The sequence below is a fragment of the Nerophis ophidion genome, linkage group LG09, assembly GCF_033978795.1.
Source record: "Nerophis ophidion isolate RoL-2023_Sa linkage group LG09, RoL_Noph_v1.0, whole genome shotgun sequence".
Lineage (NCBI taxonomy): Eukaryota > Metazoa > Chordata > Actinopteri > Syngnathiformes > Syngnathidae > Nerophis > Nerophis ophidion.
In genome coordinates this window covers 3818494-3841559 of record NC_084619.1, presented here as the reverse complement: position 1 = coordinate 3841559, position 23066 = coordinate 3818494, and the positions used below count along the sequence as shown (strand labels likewise).

The 23066-nt window shown below is 40.3% G+C and overlaps 1 protein-coding gene across 3 annotated transcripts in view; it reads right to left on the bottom strand.

The window, feature by feature from the left end:
* LOC133558913 (apoptosis-stimulating of p53 protein 2-like) overlaps nt 1-23066 on the bottom strand; it is a 97437-nt gene that overhangs the window by 8624 nt on the left and 65747 nt on the right. For all 3 annotated transcript variants that reach the window (XR_009808058.1, XM_061910074.1, XM_061910075.1), the window contains 6 exons: nt 21627-21816; nt 12382-12468; nt 12163-12284; nt 11703-12081; nt 6484-7313; nt 4352-4489 (listed from right to left, as the gene is read on the bottom strand). Coding sequence is in view for 2 of the 3 variants with exons in the window: in XM_061910074.1 (XP_061766058.1) it covers nt 4352-4489; nt 6484-7313; nt 11703-12081; nt 12163-12284; nt 12382-12468; nt 21627-21816 (1746 nt within the window). In the remaining variant the exon portion in view is untranslated. The remainder of the gene's footprint in view (nt 1-4351; nt 4490-6483; nt 7314-11702; nt 12082-12162; nt 12285-12381; nt 12469-21626; nt 21817-23066) is intronic.

Genomic DNA, 23066 nt, shown 5'->3' with positions numbered 1-23066 from the left:
GTTGCCCACATCTGAGGTCCTCTCCAAGGTTTCTCATAGTCAGCATTGTCACTGGCGTCCCACTGGATGTGAATTCTCCCTGCCCACTGGGTGTGAGTTTTCCTTGCCCTTTTGTGGGTTCTTCCGAGGATGTTGTAGTCGTAATGATTTGTGCAGTCCTTTGAGACATTTGTGATTTGGGGCTATATAAATAAACATTGATTGATTGATTGATTGATTGACAGACTTTACCTAAATCAATAACGGAGCAGCATCTCCTCATCCGAAATTCCCGTGAAAAACCGACCGGAACTCTCTAATAACTAAAGTTCCTTGGGTGAATAACGTAAACTCACTACACCGGTATGTTTTAGAGCTTTTCATGACTCATATTATTATTTATTTTTCTTCTAAACATAAAATACTTCCTTGTGGTCCACATAACATGTAATGGTGGTTCTTTGGTCAAAATGTTGCATGGATTATGTTTTACAGATCATCTTCAAGTCGCTTCAGGATGCGCCGTTTTGTGGGCGGTCTTATTTACGTGGCTCACTTTCGACAGCGTCTTCTCCCCGTCATCTTTGTGGTAGTCGTGTAGCGTGCAAGGACGGGAATTAAAGAAGTGTCAAAAGATGGAGCTAACTGTTCTAATGACATTCAGACAGTTCGAGATGCTACCTCAGTAGAAGCATTTAAGTCTCACCTTAAAACTCATCTGTATACTCTAGCCTTTAAATAGACCTCCTTTTTAGACCAGTTGATCTGCCGCTTCTTTTCTTTCTCCTATGTCCCCCCCTCCCTTGTGGAGGGGGTCCGGTCCGATGACCATGGATGAAGTACTGGCTGTCCAGAGTCGAGACCCAGGATGGACCGCTCGTCGGGACCCAGGATGGACCGCTCGCCTGTATCGATTGGGGACATCTCTACGCTGCTGATCCGCCTCCGCTTGAGATGGTCCCCTGTGGACGGGACTCTCGCTGCTGTCTTGGATCCGCTTGAACTGAACTCTCACGGCTGTGTTGGAGCCACTATGGATTGAACTTTCACAGTATCATGTTAGACCCGCTCGACATCCATTGCTTTCGGTCCCCTAGAGGTGGGGGGTTGCCCACATCTGAGGTCCTCTCCAAGGTTTCTCATAGTCAGCATTGTCACTGGCGTCCCACTGGATGTGAATTCTCCCTGCCCACTGGGTGTGAGTTTTCCTTGCCCTTTTGTGGGTTCTTCCGAGGATGTTGTAGTCGTAATGATTTGTGCAGTCCTTTGAGACATTTGTGATTTGGGGCTATATAAATAAACATTGATTGATTGATTGATTGATTGACAGACTTTACCTAAATCAATAACGGAGCAGCATCTCCTCATCCGAAATTCCCGTGAAAAACCGACCGGAACTCTCTAATAACTAAAGTTCCTTGGGTGAATAACGTAAACTCACTACACCGGTATGTTTTAGAGCTTTTCATGACTCATATTATTATTTATTTTTCTTCTAAACATAAAATACTTCCTTGTGGTCCACATAACATGTAATGGTGGTTCTTTGGTCAAAATGTTGCATGGATTATGTTTTACAGATCATCTTCAAGTCGCTTCAGGATGCGCCGTTTTGTGGGCGGTCTTATTTACGTGGCTCACTTTCGACAGCGTCTTCTCCCCGTCATCTTTGTGGTAGTCGTGTAGCGTGCAAGGACGGGAATTAAAGAAGTGTCAAAAGATGGAGCTAACTGTTCTAATGACATTGAGGCTTTACCTAAATCAATAACGGAGCAGCATCTCCTCATCCGAAATTCCCGTGAAAAACCGACCGGAACTCTCTAATAACTAAAGTTCCTTGGGTGAATAACGTAAACTCACTACACCGGTATGTTTTAGAGCTTTCATGACAAGTTTACTGACAGATATGAGTAAGAACTATACGCTACTTTATATTACAAATGGCAACAGCGGAGGATGAATGTCCCATAACAAGAAGATAGACAAAAAGAAGAAGCTTATCGACTATGGCAGTGGTTCTCAAATGGGGGTAAGCGTACCCCTGGGGGTACTTGAAGGTATGCCAAGGGGTACGTGAGATTTTAAAAAAATATTCTGAAAATTGCAACAGTTCAAAAATCCTTTATAAATATATTTATTGAATAATACTTCAACAAAATATGAATGTAAGTTCATAAACTGTGAAAAGAAATGCAACAATGCAATATTCAGTGTTGACAGCTAAATTTTTTGTGGATATGTTCCATAAATATTGATGTTAAAGATTTCTTTTTTTGTGAAGGAATGCTTAGAATTAAGTTTATGAATGCAGATAAATCTCTATTGCAATCCCCAAAGAGGGCACTTTAAGTTGATTATAGCTAAAATGCTAATTTCCATCTGCAGTCCCTGGCTACCTAAATTAAAGGGATACAAAAATCATGCAATAAAATGATGACAATAAAATCATACCATAGCATGTAGTCAAATTAAGAAAAGTCATAAAATGCCCTTTCATATACAATACAAGAACACCTCACTTACATCATCACACAAAGACAACACATGCTCTTGTTCACATCTGTCCATCCATCCATCCATTTTCTACCGCTTATTCCCTTCATCATTTGTAAAAACAACCATGATTTTAACAGACACACCTCACAATTGACTACAAAAATGCTGTCATGGAAAACATATAACACACATTAAGTTGATCTGTCAAACATAGTGGCCACCTTAGTGACCGTGTGAGCAGCTTTGATTCCTCCAGAAACACTTTTAAACTACAATTTTGACTTAAGAGTAATCTGGCGTTGTGTCCTTGGGCAAGACACTTTACTCACCTGCTCCCAGTGCCATCTACACTACACTTCAAAAAGTCCGTGTTCAAAAACAAGAAAAAAAAATACAAAAATGAGGGGTATTTTACTTAAACTAAGCAAAATTATCTGCCAATAGAACAAGAACATTTGGCTTGTCAAGACCTTTCAAAACAAGTAAAATTAGCTCACTTCAATGAACCCAAAAATACCTTAAAATAAGTATATTCTCACTAATAACAAGTGTACTACTATACGAGTACGTATTTTCTATTGTTTCATTGAAAATAAAACGGCAGTCTATTTGGCTGTCATCTGTTTTAATATGAGAAACAATTGTGTCAAAGTCATGATTTTGTTTTACGTTCTTAAAATAAGAAATTCTTACTTTAAAAAGTAGTTTTATACTTGTGAGTGTTGATGACCCAGCTTTGCAACATTTGATATTCTAGTTTCAAGCATGTTTTACTCAATATAGGTCATCAAATCTCAGCTACAAGCTGTAATATCTTACTGAGATTATTTAGGACCTAAACACTTAAAACAAGTATAAAATCTTATGTATGGCCGCGCAAGTCCCGGGATGCCCAAAATGTCCATAACACACCCAGCCGAGTCCCATGGAGAGGGGGGATGAAAGTTGGAAAAGTCAGCACAAGTCCCAAAAATGTTCAAAATACCTACACAGGTTCGAGTCCCACAGGTTCCGCCCAAAATGTCCAAAACGCACCCAGCAAAGTCCCACGGAGAGGTGGGGAAAAAAGTGAGAAAAGTCGGTGAAACGTTCAAAAGTCCCACCCGGGTTCGAGTGTGTACTCAAACTCAAACTCGAACCCGGTTGGGACTCGAACCTTGGTAGGTATTTAGAAAATTTTGGGGGACTTTTGCCGACTTTTTAAAAAAAATTTCCCCCCCTACTTCCCGTGGGACTTTGCTGGGTGCGTTTTGGAAATTTTTTGTATCCCGGGATTTGTGTGTCCGGCGGGACTGGAACCCGGGGAGGTATTTTGGACACAATTGGGACTTATGAACATTTTGGCCGCCTTTTCCCCCTCTTCTTCCCCGCCTTCCTGTGCACCATTTCTGGGTGTGTTTTGGACACTTGGACAAAAACAGTTTCAAGCATATTTTACTTAAAATAGGTCATAAAATGTCGGAAACAAGCTGTAGTATCTTACTGAGATCATTTAGGAGCAAAACCCTTAAAACAAGTAAAAGACTAACATAAAATCTGCTTAGTGAGAAGAATTATCACCTTATTTGAGATATTTCATCTTACTTAGATTTCAGTTTTTGCAGTGTAGTCAAAATGTAACTTCGATATTGGATTGGTCACTCGAGAAAAGCGCTTTATAAATATAATTCACTAATCCACAAAGTTTGACTAAAAAACATTTTCTTCAACCACCATTACTAAAATGTATTTAAAAACTGCTGTCAAAATTAACACTGCCCGAAAGACGTTCATAAAAAATATAAGCACCAAAAACAATCATATTAAAAAGTATAAATCCAAACAGAGGTTGCAGTTTTCCCCCCCAAAGTGAGAAAAAGGGTGGAGAAATGTTCACCTCGTAGATGATTCTCTGGACCAGGTCAAACTCTCCCTCCAGAGAGGAGTCCAGCAGCAGAGCCAGGGGGTTGAACTTCACTCTCATGCTGTGGCTGATGCGTTCCGAGCCGAGCTTGCGCAGGTTTGTCCTCTTCCCCTGAAGACACAACCATAAAACATGAGTACTGCAGCGAGAAAGAAAGCGTCCACGCCGCCTCGCGTTCCCTCTCGACTGTGAGGAGGGGGGATGTGATTTTTTTTTTCTTCGCATTGTTAATCCAAAGCTTTAGGAAACAATTTCACCTCTCGATTACACAACCCGATTAGGCACAGAGCTCCAGGTGTTTGCCGAGACAAACGGGCCATAACATTGATTTCTAATTGGTCGCCTTTTTGGGGTAAAACCTGCAAGCCTTATTGCAAATCCTCTGACGGTCGGATTAGGTGACGGTGTTAACTACTGGTGTTTATTTTTAAACACAAAGTCCGCCTTAGTGAATAAGACGGAGTGTGGAAAGTGGGGTGAACATGTACTTAGTCTAAGTAGAATTAGGCCCATTTTCCGCAAAACAACAATAGCAGTGTTTGATGGGGCTTATCCAATTATATAACGTGGACCCAGGTCACTATTGTGGGTTTGACAATTCATGGCCTGTCCCTGTGGAACCAACATGAGAACCGACATGTGAAAGGATTCAAAAACACAATGTTTTTCCCATTAGTGCCACTTCATTGGTTTTCTGCACATCCATAAGTTGTAAAGTCCTACGGCTGAACAATCAATCACATTTTGATTTTGATTCATGGCTTCTCACGATCATAAAAACCCTGTTTCCATGTGAGTTGGGAAATTGTGTTAGATGTAAATATAAACAGAATACAATGATTAGCAAATCCTTTTCAAGCCATATTCAGTTGAATATGCTACAAAAACAACATATTTGATGTTCAAACTGATAAACCTTTTTTTTTTTGCAAATAATCATTAACTTTAGAATTTGATGCCAGCAACACGTGACAAACAAGTTAGGAAAGGTGGCAACAAATACTGATAAAGTTGAGGAATGCTCATCAAACACTTATTTGGAACATCCCACAAGTGTGCAGGCTAATTGGGAACAGGTGGGTGCCATGATTGGCTATAAAAACAGCTTCCCAAAAATGCTCAGTCTTTCACAAGAAAGGATGGGGCGAGGTACACCCCTTTGTCCACAACTGTGTGAGCAAATAGTCAAACAGTTTAAGAACAACCTTTCTCAAAGTGACATTGCAAGAAATTTAAAGATTTCAACATCTACGCTCCATAATATCATCAAAAGGTTCAGAGAATCTGGAGAAATCACTCCAGGTAAGCGGCATGGCCAGAAACCAACACTGAATGACCGTGACCTTCGATCCCTCAGACGGCACTGTATCAAAAACCGACATCAATCTCTAAAGGATATCACCACATGGGCTCAGGAACACTTTAGAAAAACCACTGTCACTAAATACAGTTGGTCACTACATCTGTAAGTGCAAGTTAAAGCTCTACTATGCGAAGGGAAAGCCATTTGTCAACAACATCCAAAAACGCCGCCGGCTTCTCTGGGCCTGAGATCATCTAGGATGGACTGATGCAATGTGGAAAAGTGTTCTGTGGTCTGACGAGTCCACATATCTAATTGTTTTTGGAAATATTTGACATTGTGTCATCCGGACCAAAAGGGGAAACAAACAATCCAGACTGTTATCATGAATTGATTAACGTGGACCCCGACTTAAACAAGTTGAAAAACTTATTCGGGTGTTACTATTTAGTGGTCAATTGTACGGAATATGTACTGTACTGTGCAATCTACTAATAAAAGTATCAATCAATCAATCAATCAATCGACGCAAAGTTGAAAAGCCAGCATCTGTGATGGTATGGGGGTGCATTAGTGCTGTATAAACATCCATCCATCTTCTACCGCTTATCAGAGGTCGGGTCTCAGGGGCATATCCCTTGTTCTTCAAAATTGTATTCAAACCTGCGTTATTGGCGGTGCAATAAATGTTCATGTTTACAAATTAACAAATAATTGTGTAAATGATCGTGATGATCAAATAATCATCCAGCCCTCCCAATCAAACTTTTGACTGTATTAGAACGGGCAGAGGGATTCTTACCGGGGGCAAAACGACTTGACCGGTGACCTCTGGCGCTTTCATATTAAAGGTGTCCTCTCCTAAGGTGTCCTGCTCTCCTCCGCTGGGGTACGGAGGCGGTGGGTAAGGGGGGAACTCTTCCAGAAAGCCCTCCGGAGGTGGAGGGGGTATGTTGGGGATGGTGTCCTCCAGACCAGCAGATGGCAGCGGTGGGAAGAGCGCGTCCTCTGGCCTGGGAGCAGGGTGTGACGGTGGAGGAGGGGGTATGATGTCTTCATTGTCAAAAGCAATGATTGTTACTGGTGGTCTGGGTTGTTCGGCTGGGGTTGGAATGTGGACATGTTGTCCCTCCCCCAGAACATCTGACTGGTGGTCCTCCACATCACTCAGAGGTCCTGGAACGTGAGGCCCCACAGATATCTCTCCCTCCTTCTCCGCCTCACCGGGAAAGATGGGAGTTCCCGGTGTGTTGACTGTGGTCTCCATAGCTGCCAGGGTGGTTTTCTGGTAGAGAAGCTTCTGGATGTTTGGCCCAGCAGGTCCCTCAGGCTCCGTAATGGAGCTGCGCTTCTTCAGGGGCCTCGGGGCATTGTAGAGCTTCTTCCTCAGAGCTTCAAGATCTCCATCACTCTGGTGCCGGTAGGGGTTGGAAATGAAGGGGAGCAGCTTGGTGGGGCTGAGGGGTCGGGGGATGCGCTCCGTCTCTGGTTGAGAGCCCTCAGGTGGACTGGGACCTGTGTAGTTGGTTCCAGTGTGGTCCACCTCAGAGTCCAGGGCAGGGGAGCGGCGTTCCATGTAGGGGTTCTCTGGGTGTTGAGATCCTCCGCTGGGGATCACTGGCTTTCCATACACTACAAAGACAAAATCCACATGTTAGGCCATCATACATATCTTCTGAGACTGTCCCTGTCTCCTTGTACTGGGATTGATTGATTGATTGATTGAAACTTTGATTAGTAGATTGCACAGTACAGTACATATTCCTTACAATTGAACACTAAATAGTAGGGCTGCGAACCTTTGGGTGTCCTACGATTCGATTCAATATCGATACTTGGGGTCACGATTCGATTATAAATAGATTTTTTTCGATTCAACGCGATTCTCGATTCAAAAACTATATTTTTCCGATTCAAAAGGATTCTGTATTCATTCAATACATAGATTTCAGCAGGATCTACCCCAGTCTGCTGACATGCTAGCAGAATAGTAGATTTTTTTTTGTGAATTATTGTGAATTATATTTATATAGCGCTTTTCTCAAGTGACTCAAAGCGCTTTAAATAGTGACACCCAATATCTAAGCTACATTTAAACCAGTGTGGGTGGCACTGGGAGCAGGTGGGTAAAGTGTCTTGCCCAAGGACACAACGGCAGTGACTAGGATGGCGGAAGCGGGAATCAAACCTGCAACTCTCAAGTTGCTGGCACGGCCACTCTACCAACCGAGCTATGCCGCCCCACCAAAGCTTTAAAAGCTTTTATAATTGTAAAGGACAATGTTTTATCAACTGATTGCAATAATGTAAATTTGTTTTAACTATTAAAGGAACCAAAAATATGACTTATTTTATCTTTGTGAAAACATTGGACACAGTGTGTTGTCCAGCTTATGAGATGCCATGCAAGTGTAAGCCACTGTGACACTATTGTTCTTTTATTTTTATAAATGTCTAATGATAATGTCAATGAGGGATTTTTAATCACTGCTATGCTGAAATTATAACTAATATTGATATTGTTGTTAAAAATATTCATTTTTGTTTCACTACTTTTGGTTTGTTCTGTGTGGTGTTTGTGTCTCCTCTCAATTGCTCTGTTTATTGCAGTTCTGAGTGTTGCTGGCTCAGGTTTGGTTTTGGGATTGCATTGTTTTGGTATTGCTGTGTATTGTTTTGTTGGATTGATAAAAAAAATTCAAAATTCAGAATTCAAAATTTTGTATTTTTATTTTTTAAATCGATTTAAAAAAAAAAAGAGAATCGATTCTGAATCGCACAACGTGAGAATCGCGAATCGTATTCAAAAACGATTTTTTCCCACACCCCTACTAAATAGTAACACCCGTATAAGTTTTTCAACTTGTGTAAGTCGGGGTGCACGTTAATCAATTCATGGTAGACATTACAATCAATCAATGTTTATTTATATAGCCCCAAATCACAAATGTCTCAAAGGACTGCACAAATCATTACGATTACAACATCCTCGGAAGAACCCACAAAAGGGCAAGGAAAACTCACACCCAGTGGGCAGGGAGAATTCACATCCAGTGGGACGCCAGTGACAATGCTGACTATGAGAAACCTTGGAGAGGACCTCAATTGTGGGTACTTTAGATTACCAAGTTTTGCGCAAATAAATGACATGCATTCAAGTAAAACATGAAATTCCGACAATTTTGCATATTATAAAAATATAATGTGTGTATTTATATATACATATAAATATATATACACACACATATACATTTAAACACATATACATACATACATCTATACATACATACACATATGTACATAACATACATACATGCATATACTGTAAATACACATATATGCAGATACGTGTGTGTGTGTATATATATATATATATACATATATATATGTATATATATATATACTGTATATATATACACTGTACACATACATACACACACACACACGCATATACATAAGTATATATATATATATATATGTATATATATATATATATATATATATATATATATATATACACACATACATATACACACACGCGTATACATAAATATATATATACATATATACTGTACACATACATATATACACACACACATGTATATATATACATATATATGCACACGTATGTATATACTCATAAATAAACGCATATGGGTATACACACACGCACAGACACACACACACACACACACACACACACACACACACACACACACACACACACAGGACGTCAATAATATACATATATATATACATACATATATACACATATACACATATATATACACACACACACACGCGTATAAATAAATATATATATATACACATATATATACTGTACACATACATATATATACACACACACACACATGTATATATATATATATATATATATATATATATATATATGCACACGTATGTATATATTCATAAATAAACGCATATGGGTATACACACACGCACAGACACACAGGACGTCAATAATATACATATATATATACATACATATATACACATATATATATACAAACACACACGCGTATACATAAATATATATATATATGTACATATATATATATACACTGTACACATACATATATACACACACACACACACATGTATGTATATATACATATATATATATATATATATATATATATATATGCACACGTATGTATATACTCATAAATAAACGCATATGGGTATACACACACGCACAGACACACACACACAGACACACACAGGACGTCAATAAAAGACTTTCAAAAACAATGTTCTCTACTCAGTATACTTCATAAACTGTCACCCAAAATGTGCAAATCTTTTCAAGCACTACAATGCCTCTCTCTCCGATGTTATAATCTTTTTACATCCTTGCTCCCTTCTTTCGCTCTTCTTTTTGTTGTTCTGTATTCTAAAAGCAAAAACAAGTCATTACTGCATGTCGGGTGGATAAAAAGGCCCTAAATTGGCACCGTTTTTTTTTAGCAAAACGCGGCAAGTTGAACTTTCACTCATAGATATTACAAAATTGCCGCATCCGTCCTGTTTTTCCGTCTTTGCCTTTTACACATAATATATTGCTGCAAGTGTGTTAGCGTTCACACAGCACGCCACAACTCAATTATTAAATGTGTGATAAAGTGAGCACCCATATTTGGTGTGACACCCAACAAAACACGGCAAAAAGAAAGCATTCCCTTACACACAAGCACCGTCCTGTCTTTGATACGAGGTAGTATTTGGCACGTTTTTCGCCCCTTTTCATTGTCAATGCCCTTGATACAGAACATGCATGTAAATACCCGCTTTTATAGGCTATTTCTGCATGTTAACGCAGCTGGAAAATCCATGCATAATTGCTGAAGAAGACATTTAAAGGCCTACTGAAAGCCACTACTAGCGACCACGCAGTCTGATAGTTTATATATCAATGATGAAATATTAATATCGCAACACATGACAATACGGCCGCTTTAGTTTAATAAATTGCAATTTTTAATTTCCCACGAGTTTCTTGTTGAAAACGTCGCGGAATGATGACGCGTACCCGTGACGTCACGGACTGTCGGGAAATATTAGCGCTGCACAACTCGCGGCTAAAAGTCGTCTGCTTTAATCGCATAATTACACAGTATTCTGGACATCTGTGTTGCTGAATCTTTTGCAATTTGTTCATTTAATAATGGAGACTATAAAGAAGAATGCTGTTGGTGGAAAGCGGTGGATTGCGGCTGCCTTTAGCACCGAGACACGGCCGGTGTTTCTTAGTTTGTTGTGAAGCTTTAACACAGAGCGGTCAAGCGAACATATTTTCTCTACGTCAACCAGCATGTTTTTGGAAGGGGAAATTGTGATATATATCTTACCGGAGACATCAGTGGATTATTCATCGTCCTGCAGCAGCTGTGAGCTTGGCTCCTCGGCTTCTCTCTGAGACACTGCGTGTTCATCGCAGCCATCTGACCTCAAGGTATGTCTTTACAATCTTTAAAATCTCACTAAAACACTATTAAAACAATAAGCAGATAAAGGATCTTCCAGAATTATTTTAGTAAATGTGTCTAATTACATCTGAAACGCTCACACTCCCGCCGCTTTTTTTCCCTTTCTAGTCCTTCACTAGAATATCCTCATCCACGAATCGTTCATCCTCGCTCAAATTAATGGGGAAATTGTCGCTTCTCGGTCCGAATTGCTCTTACTGCTGGTGGCTCCCATTACAAACAATGTGAGGATGTGAGGAGCCCTGCAACTCGTGATGTCACGCGCACATACTTCTGGTAAAGGCAGGGCTTTTCTATTAGCGACTTAAAGTTGCGAACTTTATTGTCGATGTTCTGTACTAAATCCTTTCAGCAAAAATATGGCGAAATGATTAAGTATGACACATAGAATGGACCTGCTATTCCCGTTTAAATAAGAAAATCTCATTTCAGTAGGCCTTTAAGCATTAGATGAAGAAACAGTACTTTTAATAACAACGTACGGCGATGAACGAGCAAAGGAGAGTCTCACCGCTGACGAAGCCGTTGGTACGGCTCTGACACCGGCTCAGGGCCCCCTGGATGCCGGCCTGCTGCGTGTACATGGAGTAAATGGAGCTGGCGGCGACGGTCTGCGGCTTGCTCATGTTGTTGTCTTTGGAGGAGGGCAGCTCTGGGGTGAAGGGTCGCACGGCGGCAGCGGGCGGAGTGTCCTGCTTGGAGGGTAAAGGGAGCGTCTGGCTCTGAGAGGGTGGGAGAGGGCTGTGGGCGGCCTGGGGGTGATTGTTGTGAGGCTTGGCTTTAGGAAAGGTGCCCGTGTTCAGACCCGCTTTGCCGTACGGGACAACATTTGGGCCTTTCGGTTTGGTGGGGACAGGCGGCGGGATCTTGACTGGAGCTTTGGGAGCCGACTGAGAGGACAGGAGAGTGAATATTTTTAAATATGCATGTTTATTTGTTGCAGGGATAAGTGAAAAAGGGTTGCTTCTTACCTGGGCGTCCCTGACCAGGTCGTCGCTGCTCTGGTTTTTGCGGAGTGAAGCGGCGGGAACCTCTGTTGGTTCAAACATAGAAAATGGACGAACCTTCTTGTCCCTCTTGGGCTCCGTGTCATCTAATCACAGACCACATTAAAAGACAACAAAGTTTCAGCGTGACCTAGTTTTCTCTTATAGACAAGCACGTCCTTGCTAAATGTGCATATTTCTTACCTTGGACTTTGTGAGAGGTCATTCGTGGAAGTGTTGAAGCTGGACCATGGCCGTTGGTATTGGACTCTGGTTTTGATGACTGGTTCCCTAAAGAGACACAAGAGACGAGGGGATGAATAAAACTCTGTAATTATCTTTTTGTTTTTGTCCTGGTTGCTTGACAGAGGCCTCAGCATTGACGTATAACAGGGGTGTCCAAATTGTGGACCGGGAGCAACACATTTTAAATACTATTTTTTTTTTAAATAACATGAAAAAGTAGAAGAGTGAACACGGACAATTTGAACCAAAAAAAATTGCAATGTTGACTATGATAAGACGAATGCAGGCTGTTTTTTTTAAGCTGTTATTTCTGAAAAAAGAATTCATCAAAATCAATAATGTTCTGAATTATTTACCTAATCAAGGCTCCGATTACTTCAAATTTAAAATTCCACCCTAGTGTGGTGTTGGGGTCTGTGGGACCCGTTTTCATTTTTTATTAAAATAAAAATGATACAATTAATTCATTTTTCAAACAGACTCACTTGACTTTGGCTTATTTTCTGTGAAGAACATATATCAGAATATATATTAAATGACCACACACCATACATATTACATATAAGATGTCCGGGTCCACTGGACCCAGGGATAATAGGAGTGTGGAAATTGATGTTCTGTCTACCACACACACACACACACACACACACGCACGCACGCACGCACGCACACACACACACACACACACACACACACACACACACACACACACACACACACACACACACACACACACACACACACACACACACACACACACACACACACACACACACACACACACACACACACACACACACACACCAATCCAATCCACTTTATTTATATAGCACATTTAAACAACAATAACGTTTCCAAAGTGCTGCACAGCCATGTTAAAAACAATTGTAAAAAATAAATAAATAAATAAATAAAATAAAATTTAAAAAAAGTATATATATATATATGTATATTATGCTCCACCAATGACTGAATAAAAACAAAAAATAAATGAATATAAAACCTATAAAAACAATATAAAAACAAATATGATTAAAAACAATTTTAAAGGGTAAAATCAATTAAAACAGTAAAATAGAAATCAAAGTGTATAAAAAACACAGAGGACAACAGAGAACAGAGGACCACACAACTCACGTAGTGTTAAAAGCCAAAGAATAAAAGTGGGTCTTAAGACGAGACTTAAGCAGGCCTAGACAGGAGGACAGAGTGCTGGTACACAGAACATCAGAGTCAAATGTGCGAGAAAATGAGAGCAGACAGTGTTGACAAACAATGTTGCAACCTTGTGTGGGAACCACAGGTGCAGAAACACAAAAGAAGAATCCCGGTGAGATGCAGAAACTGGCAGAGGAATTTTCCGTGCAACGTTCATAATGTTAGCGCTTGTGGGTCTGATGGACCTGTTGCATTTTGTGGCATTTAATGCCTCACAATCAAACACTTTTAAGTTAAAATACTGAACAGATGTTTACCTTGTCAGAATAAACATCTGTTCAGTATTTTAACATAAAAGTGTTTGATTGTGAGGCATTAAAAGCCACAAAATGCAATGGGTCCATCAGACCCACACACGTTGGCTGACTAACAACAATATGAACATTACACAAGGGTTAAAAAAGCACAATTTATTTTTTTTTTAACAAAAAAGGCATAAAACAAACCAAAAAAAACATTACAAATGAACAAAAACTTATAATCGACAAATAAATGAAGATCATCTAGAAACTTACTCAAGCATTGAAAGTAAAAAAAAGAAAATTAAACACTTTTATGAGTAGGCCCTTTTGGATCATTAAGAATTTTAGTGTTTTTTTATCAAACTGTCATTGCTCAAAAAAAAAATTCAAATCAATATTTCTATAAATTATTGACCTATTTAGGGCTCCAATTACTTTGCACCAAATATTCCCCATGGAAATATTTTGAAGGTAAAATATGGCTTATTTTTTTTTGTTTTTGCCATAAAAAACAAGGTTTTGACAGAAAGGGCATACAACTTAAAAAACATGTTTTCAGCTTTATATGAAAAGATCTGAAGTTGATCTAAAATAATATAATAATAATATATGAATTGTTTTTAAAAAATTTATGACTGAGACCCTACAGCAAGGGTGCCCATTACGTCGATCGCGAGCTACCAGTCGACCGCGGGGGGTGTGTCAGTCGATCTCCAGCCAGGCTTTTAAAAAAAATAGACCTAAAAATGAGTGATCATCAATCTTCACCAAGACGTCACTTAAATGACATTCACGGTACCGGAGGGTCTTGTGAGATGACGCTGGCTGCTGCAAGATCATTATTATGAAAATATGACCGAGAGGAAGGCGAGAAACACTTTTTATTTCAACAGACTCTCGCGCCGTACCTTCCGTCAAAACTCTAAAGGCCGACTGCACATTTCCTACCTTCACAATAAAAGCCCTGCTTCATGCTGCCTGCGCTAACTAAATACAGAGTCTCGGAAAACTGGCGTGCACAAGCGATCCCTCAGAAAGCTGGCGTGCACATCACTTGTGCACGCCAGCTTTCTGAGACTCTTATTTTGTTAGCGCAGGCAGCATGAAGCAGGGCTTTTATTGTGAAGATAGGAAATGTGCAGTCGGCCTTTAGAGTTTTGACGGAAGGGACGGCGCGAAAGTCTGTTGAAATAAAAAGTGTTTCTCGCCTTCCTCTCTGTCATTTTTTCATAATAATGAACTGGCAGCAGCCAGCGTCATCTCACAAGACCCTCGGGTGCCGTGAATGTCAATCAAGCAAGCTACGGAATTTGCCGCCAATGTTTTTCTTGTAAAGTGTATGGAAGCTGGATGAATTAGATGCCAAAAACCAACCACTTTCATGTGGTATTGTACAGAAAGGACAACTTTTTTTCTCCTCCATTTGAAAATGTGGGCGTTATCATCATTACTGTCTGATTCCAATCAATGCAAGTCATCAGAATCAGGTAATACACCAACTTATATTCTTGTCTTTGTGAAAGAAAGACATCTATATGTGTTACACATGCTTGTATTATCATTAAACACATTTAACTTGTCTACAAAAATGTCTCTTTCATAAATAAATAAATATAAATGATATATATAAATGAGGTAGATCCCCTTGAGTTGGTCAATTGAAAAGTAGCTCGCCTGCAGAAAAAGGGTGGGCACCCCTGCCCTACAGGTTTCCCAGAACCAAACGTCAGGTAAGCCCTAAAGGTAAAAAAAAATATCTATAAATCAAAAACCTTTAAAAATAGCAAAATGGCACCCGCATGATTACTTTTTGCAACTCTCAGTGGAACAAGTTTGGACACCCCTGACATAAAATGTCTGCAGACTTTCAGAAAAACAAAACACACGCACATTGCATCTTCACACTTAGCGCTGATAATGCAATTCAAAACCCACTTAAAAGGGGAAACTAGGAAAAGTGTCACAAAAGCAGGACAACAAAGTCAAATAAAAAGAAGAAAGCACAGATACACATCAATCACGTATTGTTTCTACCTTTTCTCTTGGCCCGAAGCTCTTTCAGAGGCTCGAGCAAGAACATGGCCTCTGTGGACGATGCATTTATTAAAGAAATAAAACAAGATAGCCTGAGAGGTTAAAAGGGGTCCACAGAAAGTGCAGGTCCCCTGTTAAATACTTTTACAAATAGAACATCCAAGAATGAAAATGCACACAACAAACTGGCTGCTTTAGAGAAAAAGAAAAAGAACAATGTGGCTATAAAGGAAAGTAGTACATTAAATTAAAAACATAAATCATTCTTATTGTTTCCCTGGCTCGTCATCTACTTTTTCGAGGTTTTTATTTTTATTTCTTTTAATGTTGCAAACCCCTTGATAAAATATATGGTGATTCTTCAATTTTTTGGTAGTAACCTGTTCCAAAAGGCCATATTTGTTCCAAAATAACACAAATGCCGAGAATGACAACCGATAAATGAACATTTAACGTCACTTTTACCCTTTGCCAACTCTTGTTGACAAAAACGACGATGAGCATCACACATCCGTACTTCGCTATGACAGCTTTCTCAGAATGTACCGTATTTCCTTGAATTGCCGCCAGGTATATGGTATGCGCCTGCCTTCAATTACTGCCGGGTCAAACTCCTTTCGTTTTGCAAAATAATTAGAGCATGCTTAGTATTACCGCCGGCTCAGGATTAACGCTGGGTCTAACTCGTTTCGCAAAATAATATTTTTATTAGCGCAGGTCTAGAATTTCCGCCGGGTCCAACTCATCAAGTCACGAGTGAAACTTCACCTGTCAAAATTTTCAAAATGGAGGAGGATGATTTAAATAATTTGAAATCGCATAAAGGGAAGAAGATTAAGAGCTATTCAGTAGGATTTAAGGTCCAAGCTATTGAATATGCTAAAAAGAACAGTAAGCAGCTATGTTTTATTAATATACCATAGCTGCGTGTGTCAAATATCAATCAATCAATCAATCAATGTTTACTTATATAGCCCTAAATCACTAGTGTCTCAAAGGGCTGAGATATGACTCATTAAATGACTCCTGCCTCCTGGTGGTAGAGGGCGCTAGTGATCCTTTTTGCGACTAACAGGCTGCAGAAGAAGTGACAAAAAGCAGCAAGAGTGAGTGAAGTGAAGTGCATTATATTTATATAGCGCTTTTCTCTAGTGACTCAAAGCGCTTTACATAGTGAAACCCAATATCTAAGTCACATTTAAACCAGTGTGGGTGGCACTGGGAGCAGGTGGGTAAAGTGTCTTGCCCAAGGACACAACGGCAGTGACTAGGATGGCGGAAGCGGGAATCGAACCTGCAACCCTCAAGTTGCTGGCACGGCCGCTCTACCAACCATAGCTTTGCTGCCCCGCAGCGATCGTTTATTTTTTCCCCTCACTTGCACTTTTAACATGGAGGATTACATATCTAAAATAAAACAGTTTTCTAAACTGGACTTTCAATCGAAGCAGGAGGTAATAAAGGAAGATCTCCATCGAGACGGAGAGACTTTTAAAACTGAAGAAAGATAAGGAAGACTTCTATAAACAAGTTATCGATGCTTTTGATCAGAAGGAACTGTGCATGGACTTCATTTATAAGTAAGACCATAATAACGTTTTTTTTACTAAATGTGCTTTTCATGATGCTATCCTTACATCACACTCAAACTTGTAAGCGCAGGCCTAAATTTACCGCATGCCTTTGGTAAGCGCCGGAGTAAAAAGAGGTTTTAAAATAATTAGCGCATACTTGCCTTTACCACATGCCTTCGGTAAACGCCGGAATGAGAAGAGGTTGCAATTCAAGGAAATACCGTATTCGTGTTCATCACCATTTTCTATTAAAGTACTTCCAACTTTCTAAAGCTCCATGGTGGAGCAGTCACAGTAAATTAAAAAAAAGGCAGAGAGTCGTATATTTTTTTGTTGGGCACTAAATTCCGCTGGTCCCTCGACACAATGTTTGGGATATTCTAACCAGTGTCCTCTACAGTCTACATTTCATTTTGGAATATTTTTGTTTTGTCAGAGTTATAGGAGCACTCTGCTGTTTTTAAGCACCTCCTGCAAAAAAGATAGTCAAAGATCATCTCCGTGGCTAAGTTCACACTGCAGGGTAGGATGTTCAATTCAGATTTTTTGGGTCAAATCCTATTTTTTGCATCGTGGTTTTACATTACAAAAAAATCTTTGTGACCTTACATATGCTGCAGTGTTTACGGTCGGGCAACACGGTTCATCGACACCAAAGTTTTAATTAGTGCAATAAATAACTGCAAGAGGCATTTGAGTGACAGACATGTTTGGCGGTCAACATTTTTGAGCCTCGCTTTTGTTTCAAACAGGTATGAAAGACATCTCACTCTCTTCATCGCCAAGTCAGCACCTGAACGTGTTTATTTACATTGCATCTGGGAAGATTTCACAGCGCTTTACTTTTATACTCATTTTGTTATCTTGCAGCCTTATTCTAAAATGGACCAAAAAAATCGTCCTTAAAAATTCTACAGACAAATAATAATAATAAAAATAATTAAAAATGACAATTAAGTTATTCTATTTTACCAATTTATTAAAAACAACAACAACAAAAATCATAAGTTTCTTTCTCACTGACACTCATCGAGGGCGGACGCTTCCCTTTCCTCTCCCTTATCGCTCCTGCTTGCTTCTTTGTCTAGTCTGAACTTTTTTGTTTCCTCTTTTTGCACTGCTCCATCCATCCATCCATCCATCCATCATCTTCCGCTTATCCGAGGTCGGGTCACGGGGGCAACAGCCTAAGGAGGGAAACCCAGACTTCCCTCTCCCCAGCCACTTCGTCTAGCTCTTCCCGGGGGATCCCGAGGCGTTCCCAGGCCAGCCAGGAGACATAGTCTTCCCAACATGTCCTGGGTCTTCCCCGGGGCCTCCTACCGGTTGGACGTGCCCTAAACACCTCCCTAGGAATGCAGTTCAGGTGGCATCCTGACCAGATGCCCGAAGCACCTCATCTGGCTTCTCTTGATGTGGAGGAGCAGTGGCTTTACTTTGAGTTCCTCCCGGATGGCAGAGCTTCTCACCCTATCTCTAAAGGAGAGCCAGGCCACCCGGCGGAGGAAACTCATTTTGGCCGCTTGTACCCGTGATCTTATCCTTTCGGTCATGACCCAAAGCTCATGACCATAGATGAGGATGGGAACGTAGATCGACCGGTAAATTGAGAGCTTTGCCTTCCGGCTCAGCTCCTTCTTCACCGCAACGGATCAATACAACGTCCGCATTACTGAAGACGCCGCACCGATCCGCCTGTCGATCTCACCATCCACTCTTCCCTCACTCGTGAACAAGACTCCTAGGTACTTGAACTCCTCCACTTGGGGCAGGGTCTCCTCCCCAACCCGGAGATGGCACGCCAACATTTTCCGGGCGAGTATACAAAAAACATGCAAAACCTTTAGAGGAAAACCGAATCTCACTAAAAGAAAAGCTTAAAGGGGAACATTATCACAATTTCAAAAGGGTTATAATCAATAAAAATCAGTTCCCAGTGGCTTGTTGCATTTTTGGAATTTTTTTTCAAAATTTTACCGGTCCCGGAATATCCCTAAATAAAGCTTTAAAGTGCCTTATTTTCGCTATTTTCGAAACCTTTATCCATTTCCCTGTGACGTCATACAGTGCTGCCAATACAAACAACATGGCGGTTACCACAGCAAGATATAGCGACATTAGCTCGGATTCAGACTCGGATTTCAGCGGCTTAGCGATTCAACAGATTACGCATGTATTGAAACAGATGGTCGGAGTATGGAGGCAGATAGCGAAAATAAAATTGAAGAAGAAATTGAAGCGATTGAGCGAATAGCTATTGACGCTATTCGGCCATAGCGTCAATAGCTATGGCCGAATAGCGAAAATGTGCAGACTAAACGATCAGGACTTTCGCATCTTGTGACACTAGAGCAACTTAAATCCGTCGATTGGTAGGTGTTTGTTTCGCATTAAATGTGGGTATTTAGTTTCAAATGTACATACAGCTAGCGTTAATAGCATGTTAGCATCGATTAGCTGGCAGTCATGCCGTGACCAAATATGTCTGATTAGCACATAAGTCAACAACATCAACAAAACTCACCTTTGTGATTTTGTTGACTTAATGGTTGCAAATGCATCTGCAGGTTATCCATACATCTCTGTGCCATGTCTGTCTTAGCATCGCCGGTCAAATATGAAGACACTTTGGTACATTCAATGGGGGTCTGGCGGCAGATTTTATTGCCGGTGGTGCAACTTGAATCCCTCCCTGTTAGTGTTGTTACACCCTCCGACAACACACCCACGAGGCATGATGTCTCCAAGGTTCCAAAAAAAGGTCGAAAAAACGGAAAATAACAGAGCTGAGACCCGCTGTTTGTAATGTGAAAATGAAAATGGCGGGTGTGTTACGTCGGTGACGTCACGTTCTGACGTCATCGCCAAAAGAGCGATAAACAGAAAGGCGTTTAATCCGCCAAAATTCACCCATTTAGAGTTCGGAAATCGGTTAGAAAAATACATGGTCTTTTTTCTGCAACATCGAGGTATATATTGACGCTTACATAGGTTTGGTGATAATGTTCTCCTTTAAGCACTTTGTCCAATTTACATCTGCTGTGACTACTAGGAACACACGAGCGTCCACCAGGGGGCAGTGTAGCGTACCCAGATGTAAAACATATTTTGCACAATCAGCCTTTTCATATAAAGCCATAAAGGAATGGAACGACCTCACAACAAACTTGAAAAGTTTAACAGATTACTCTTCAATTACAATTGAAATTAAAAAGTGGCTTCGGAGCAATCAAAGCTGCTCACACGGTCAATAAGGTGGACACTATGTTTGATAGATCAAGTTAATGTGTATTATATTCATCCATGACAGCATTTTTGTTGTGAATTGTGAGGTGTGTCTGTTAAAATCATGGTTGTTTTTACAAATGATGACAGATGTGAACAAGAGCATGTATTGTCTTTGTGTGATGATGTAAATGAGATGTGGTTGTATTGTATATTAAGGCATTTTATGACTTTTCTTAATTTGATTATATGATATGGTATGATTTCATTGTCATAACTTTATTGCATGATTTTTGTATCCCTTTATTTTAGGTAGCCAGTGACTGCAGATGGAAGTGAGCTAGAAAGCTATAATCTGGTAAAAAACCTATCTGTCTTTGAGCTTAATGTTTGTGTGCATTGTCCCTTCAAATAAAGACTAAACTAAAACTAAAACCGAGTCAATACATGGGACATGTTGAAGAGGTTCATTTAGCCTACTGACGTGTATTTATAAATGGTTGATTTATATAGGCTAGTAAGGTAGAGTGTTGTCGGCTACCTTGCTTCTGCAGCCTTCACACCTTACTAGCTATATAAATCAACCATTTATTAAAAAAAAGGAAAAAGGGACAGCTTAATTTTCACCCTGGTACCGAAAAAAGAATGAGCCACTTCAAAACAAGGCACAAAAAAAAACACTCCGTAGCAAAAGTGCAAAAATGATATGATGATATTCAGGCACAACACAGCACCCAGGAGTCCACTTTGCTACCTTCTGAGCTCAGAGTGACGCCACAACCAGTCAATGCATTGGACCTCTTCGCTCCTGCTTGACAAACTTTAATAAATACTTTGTTTCCACTAAGAAAATGCCCTAAGTTGGATGGAAAGAAAGAGGACATATTGGATCCAGGTCCTGGGTTCTCACCTGTTCTGGCCTTGTTCTGCAGATCGTGTGTGGGCAGGGTGGCAGTGCCGTCTGGGTAGGCTGGTTTTACAAGCAGCTCGTGTCTGCCAGTGCCGCCGCGGGGCATGGTGGACGACTGGATGTACGGGCCGACCGCCGCCACGCGTGATGGACCTGACTGTTGTTGACTGGTTGGGCCATCAGGGGGCGCCTAGAGACAAAAAAAAAGAGGAATGTAGAGTTCAAAAGTGAAGTATTTTTGTTATGTTTCATTATTATTGGAGTAGAGCAAATAGAAAACATTGCTTGAACATGAACAAACACAATGACACCAGCTATTTTAGTTGTTTTGGGAAAAGTAGAAAAAGTGTGGAGCCCTGAGTCAGCACAAAGGGATGAGTACAAAAAGCATTATGAACCAGGAAACAGAAAATTAGGAGACAATGATAAAAAATAACATATTATATGGCCTGCAGGTTGCATCCCCATGAAAACAAAGTATCCTGGTGAGTGCTGAATTGTGAAAGTTAGTTTTGAATCTTTCAAAAGAAGATATGAAGAGCAGAATGATGGAGAAGAAAGTGTGTAAAAGGTCAGGGGAGTCATTAGAATGTATGTTTTTTGCACAATCATTGTGACCTTTGAACCCACTTGACATGAGCTCACATGCCGTTTGGGAGCACACTTAAAGGCCTACTGCAGGGGTGCCCACACTTTTTCTGCAGGCGAGCTACTTTTCAATTGACCAACTCGAGGGGATCTACCTCATTTATATATATCATTTATATTTATTTATTTATGAAAGAGACATTTTTGTAAACAAGTTAAATGTGTTTAATGATAATACAAGCATGTGTAACACATATAGATGTCTTTCTTTCACAAAGATAAGAATATAAGTTGGTGTATTACCTGATTCTGATGACTTGCATTGATTGGAATCAGACAGTAATGATGATAACGCCGGTTTTTGGCATCTAATTCATCCAGCTTCCATACACTTTACAAGAAAAACATTGGCGGCAAATTCCGTAGCTTGCTTGATTGACATTCACGGCATCCGAGGGTCTTGTGAGATGACGCTGGCTGCTGCCAGTTCATTATTATGAAAAAATGACAGAGAGGAAGGCGAGAAACACTTTTTATTTCAACAGACTTTCGCGCCGTCCCTTCCGTCAAAACTCTAAAGGCCGACTGCACATTTCCTATCTTCACAATAAAAGCCCTGCTTCATGCTGCCTGCGCTAACAAAATAAGAGTCTCGGAAAGCAAGTGATGTGCACGCCAGCTTTCTGAGGGATCGCTTGTGCACGCGAGTTTTCCGAGACTCTGTATTTAGTTAGCGCAGGCAGCATGAAGCTGGGCTTTTATTGTGAAGATAGGAAATGTGCAGTCGGCCTTTAGAGTTTTGACGGAAGGTACGGCGCGAGAGTCTGTTGAAATAAAAAGTGTTTCTCGCCT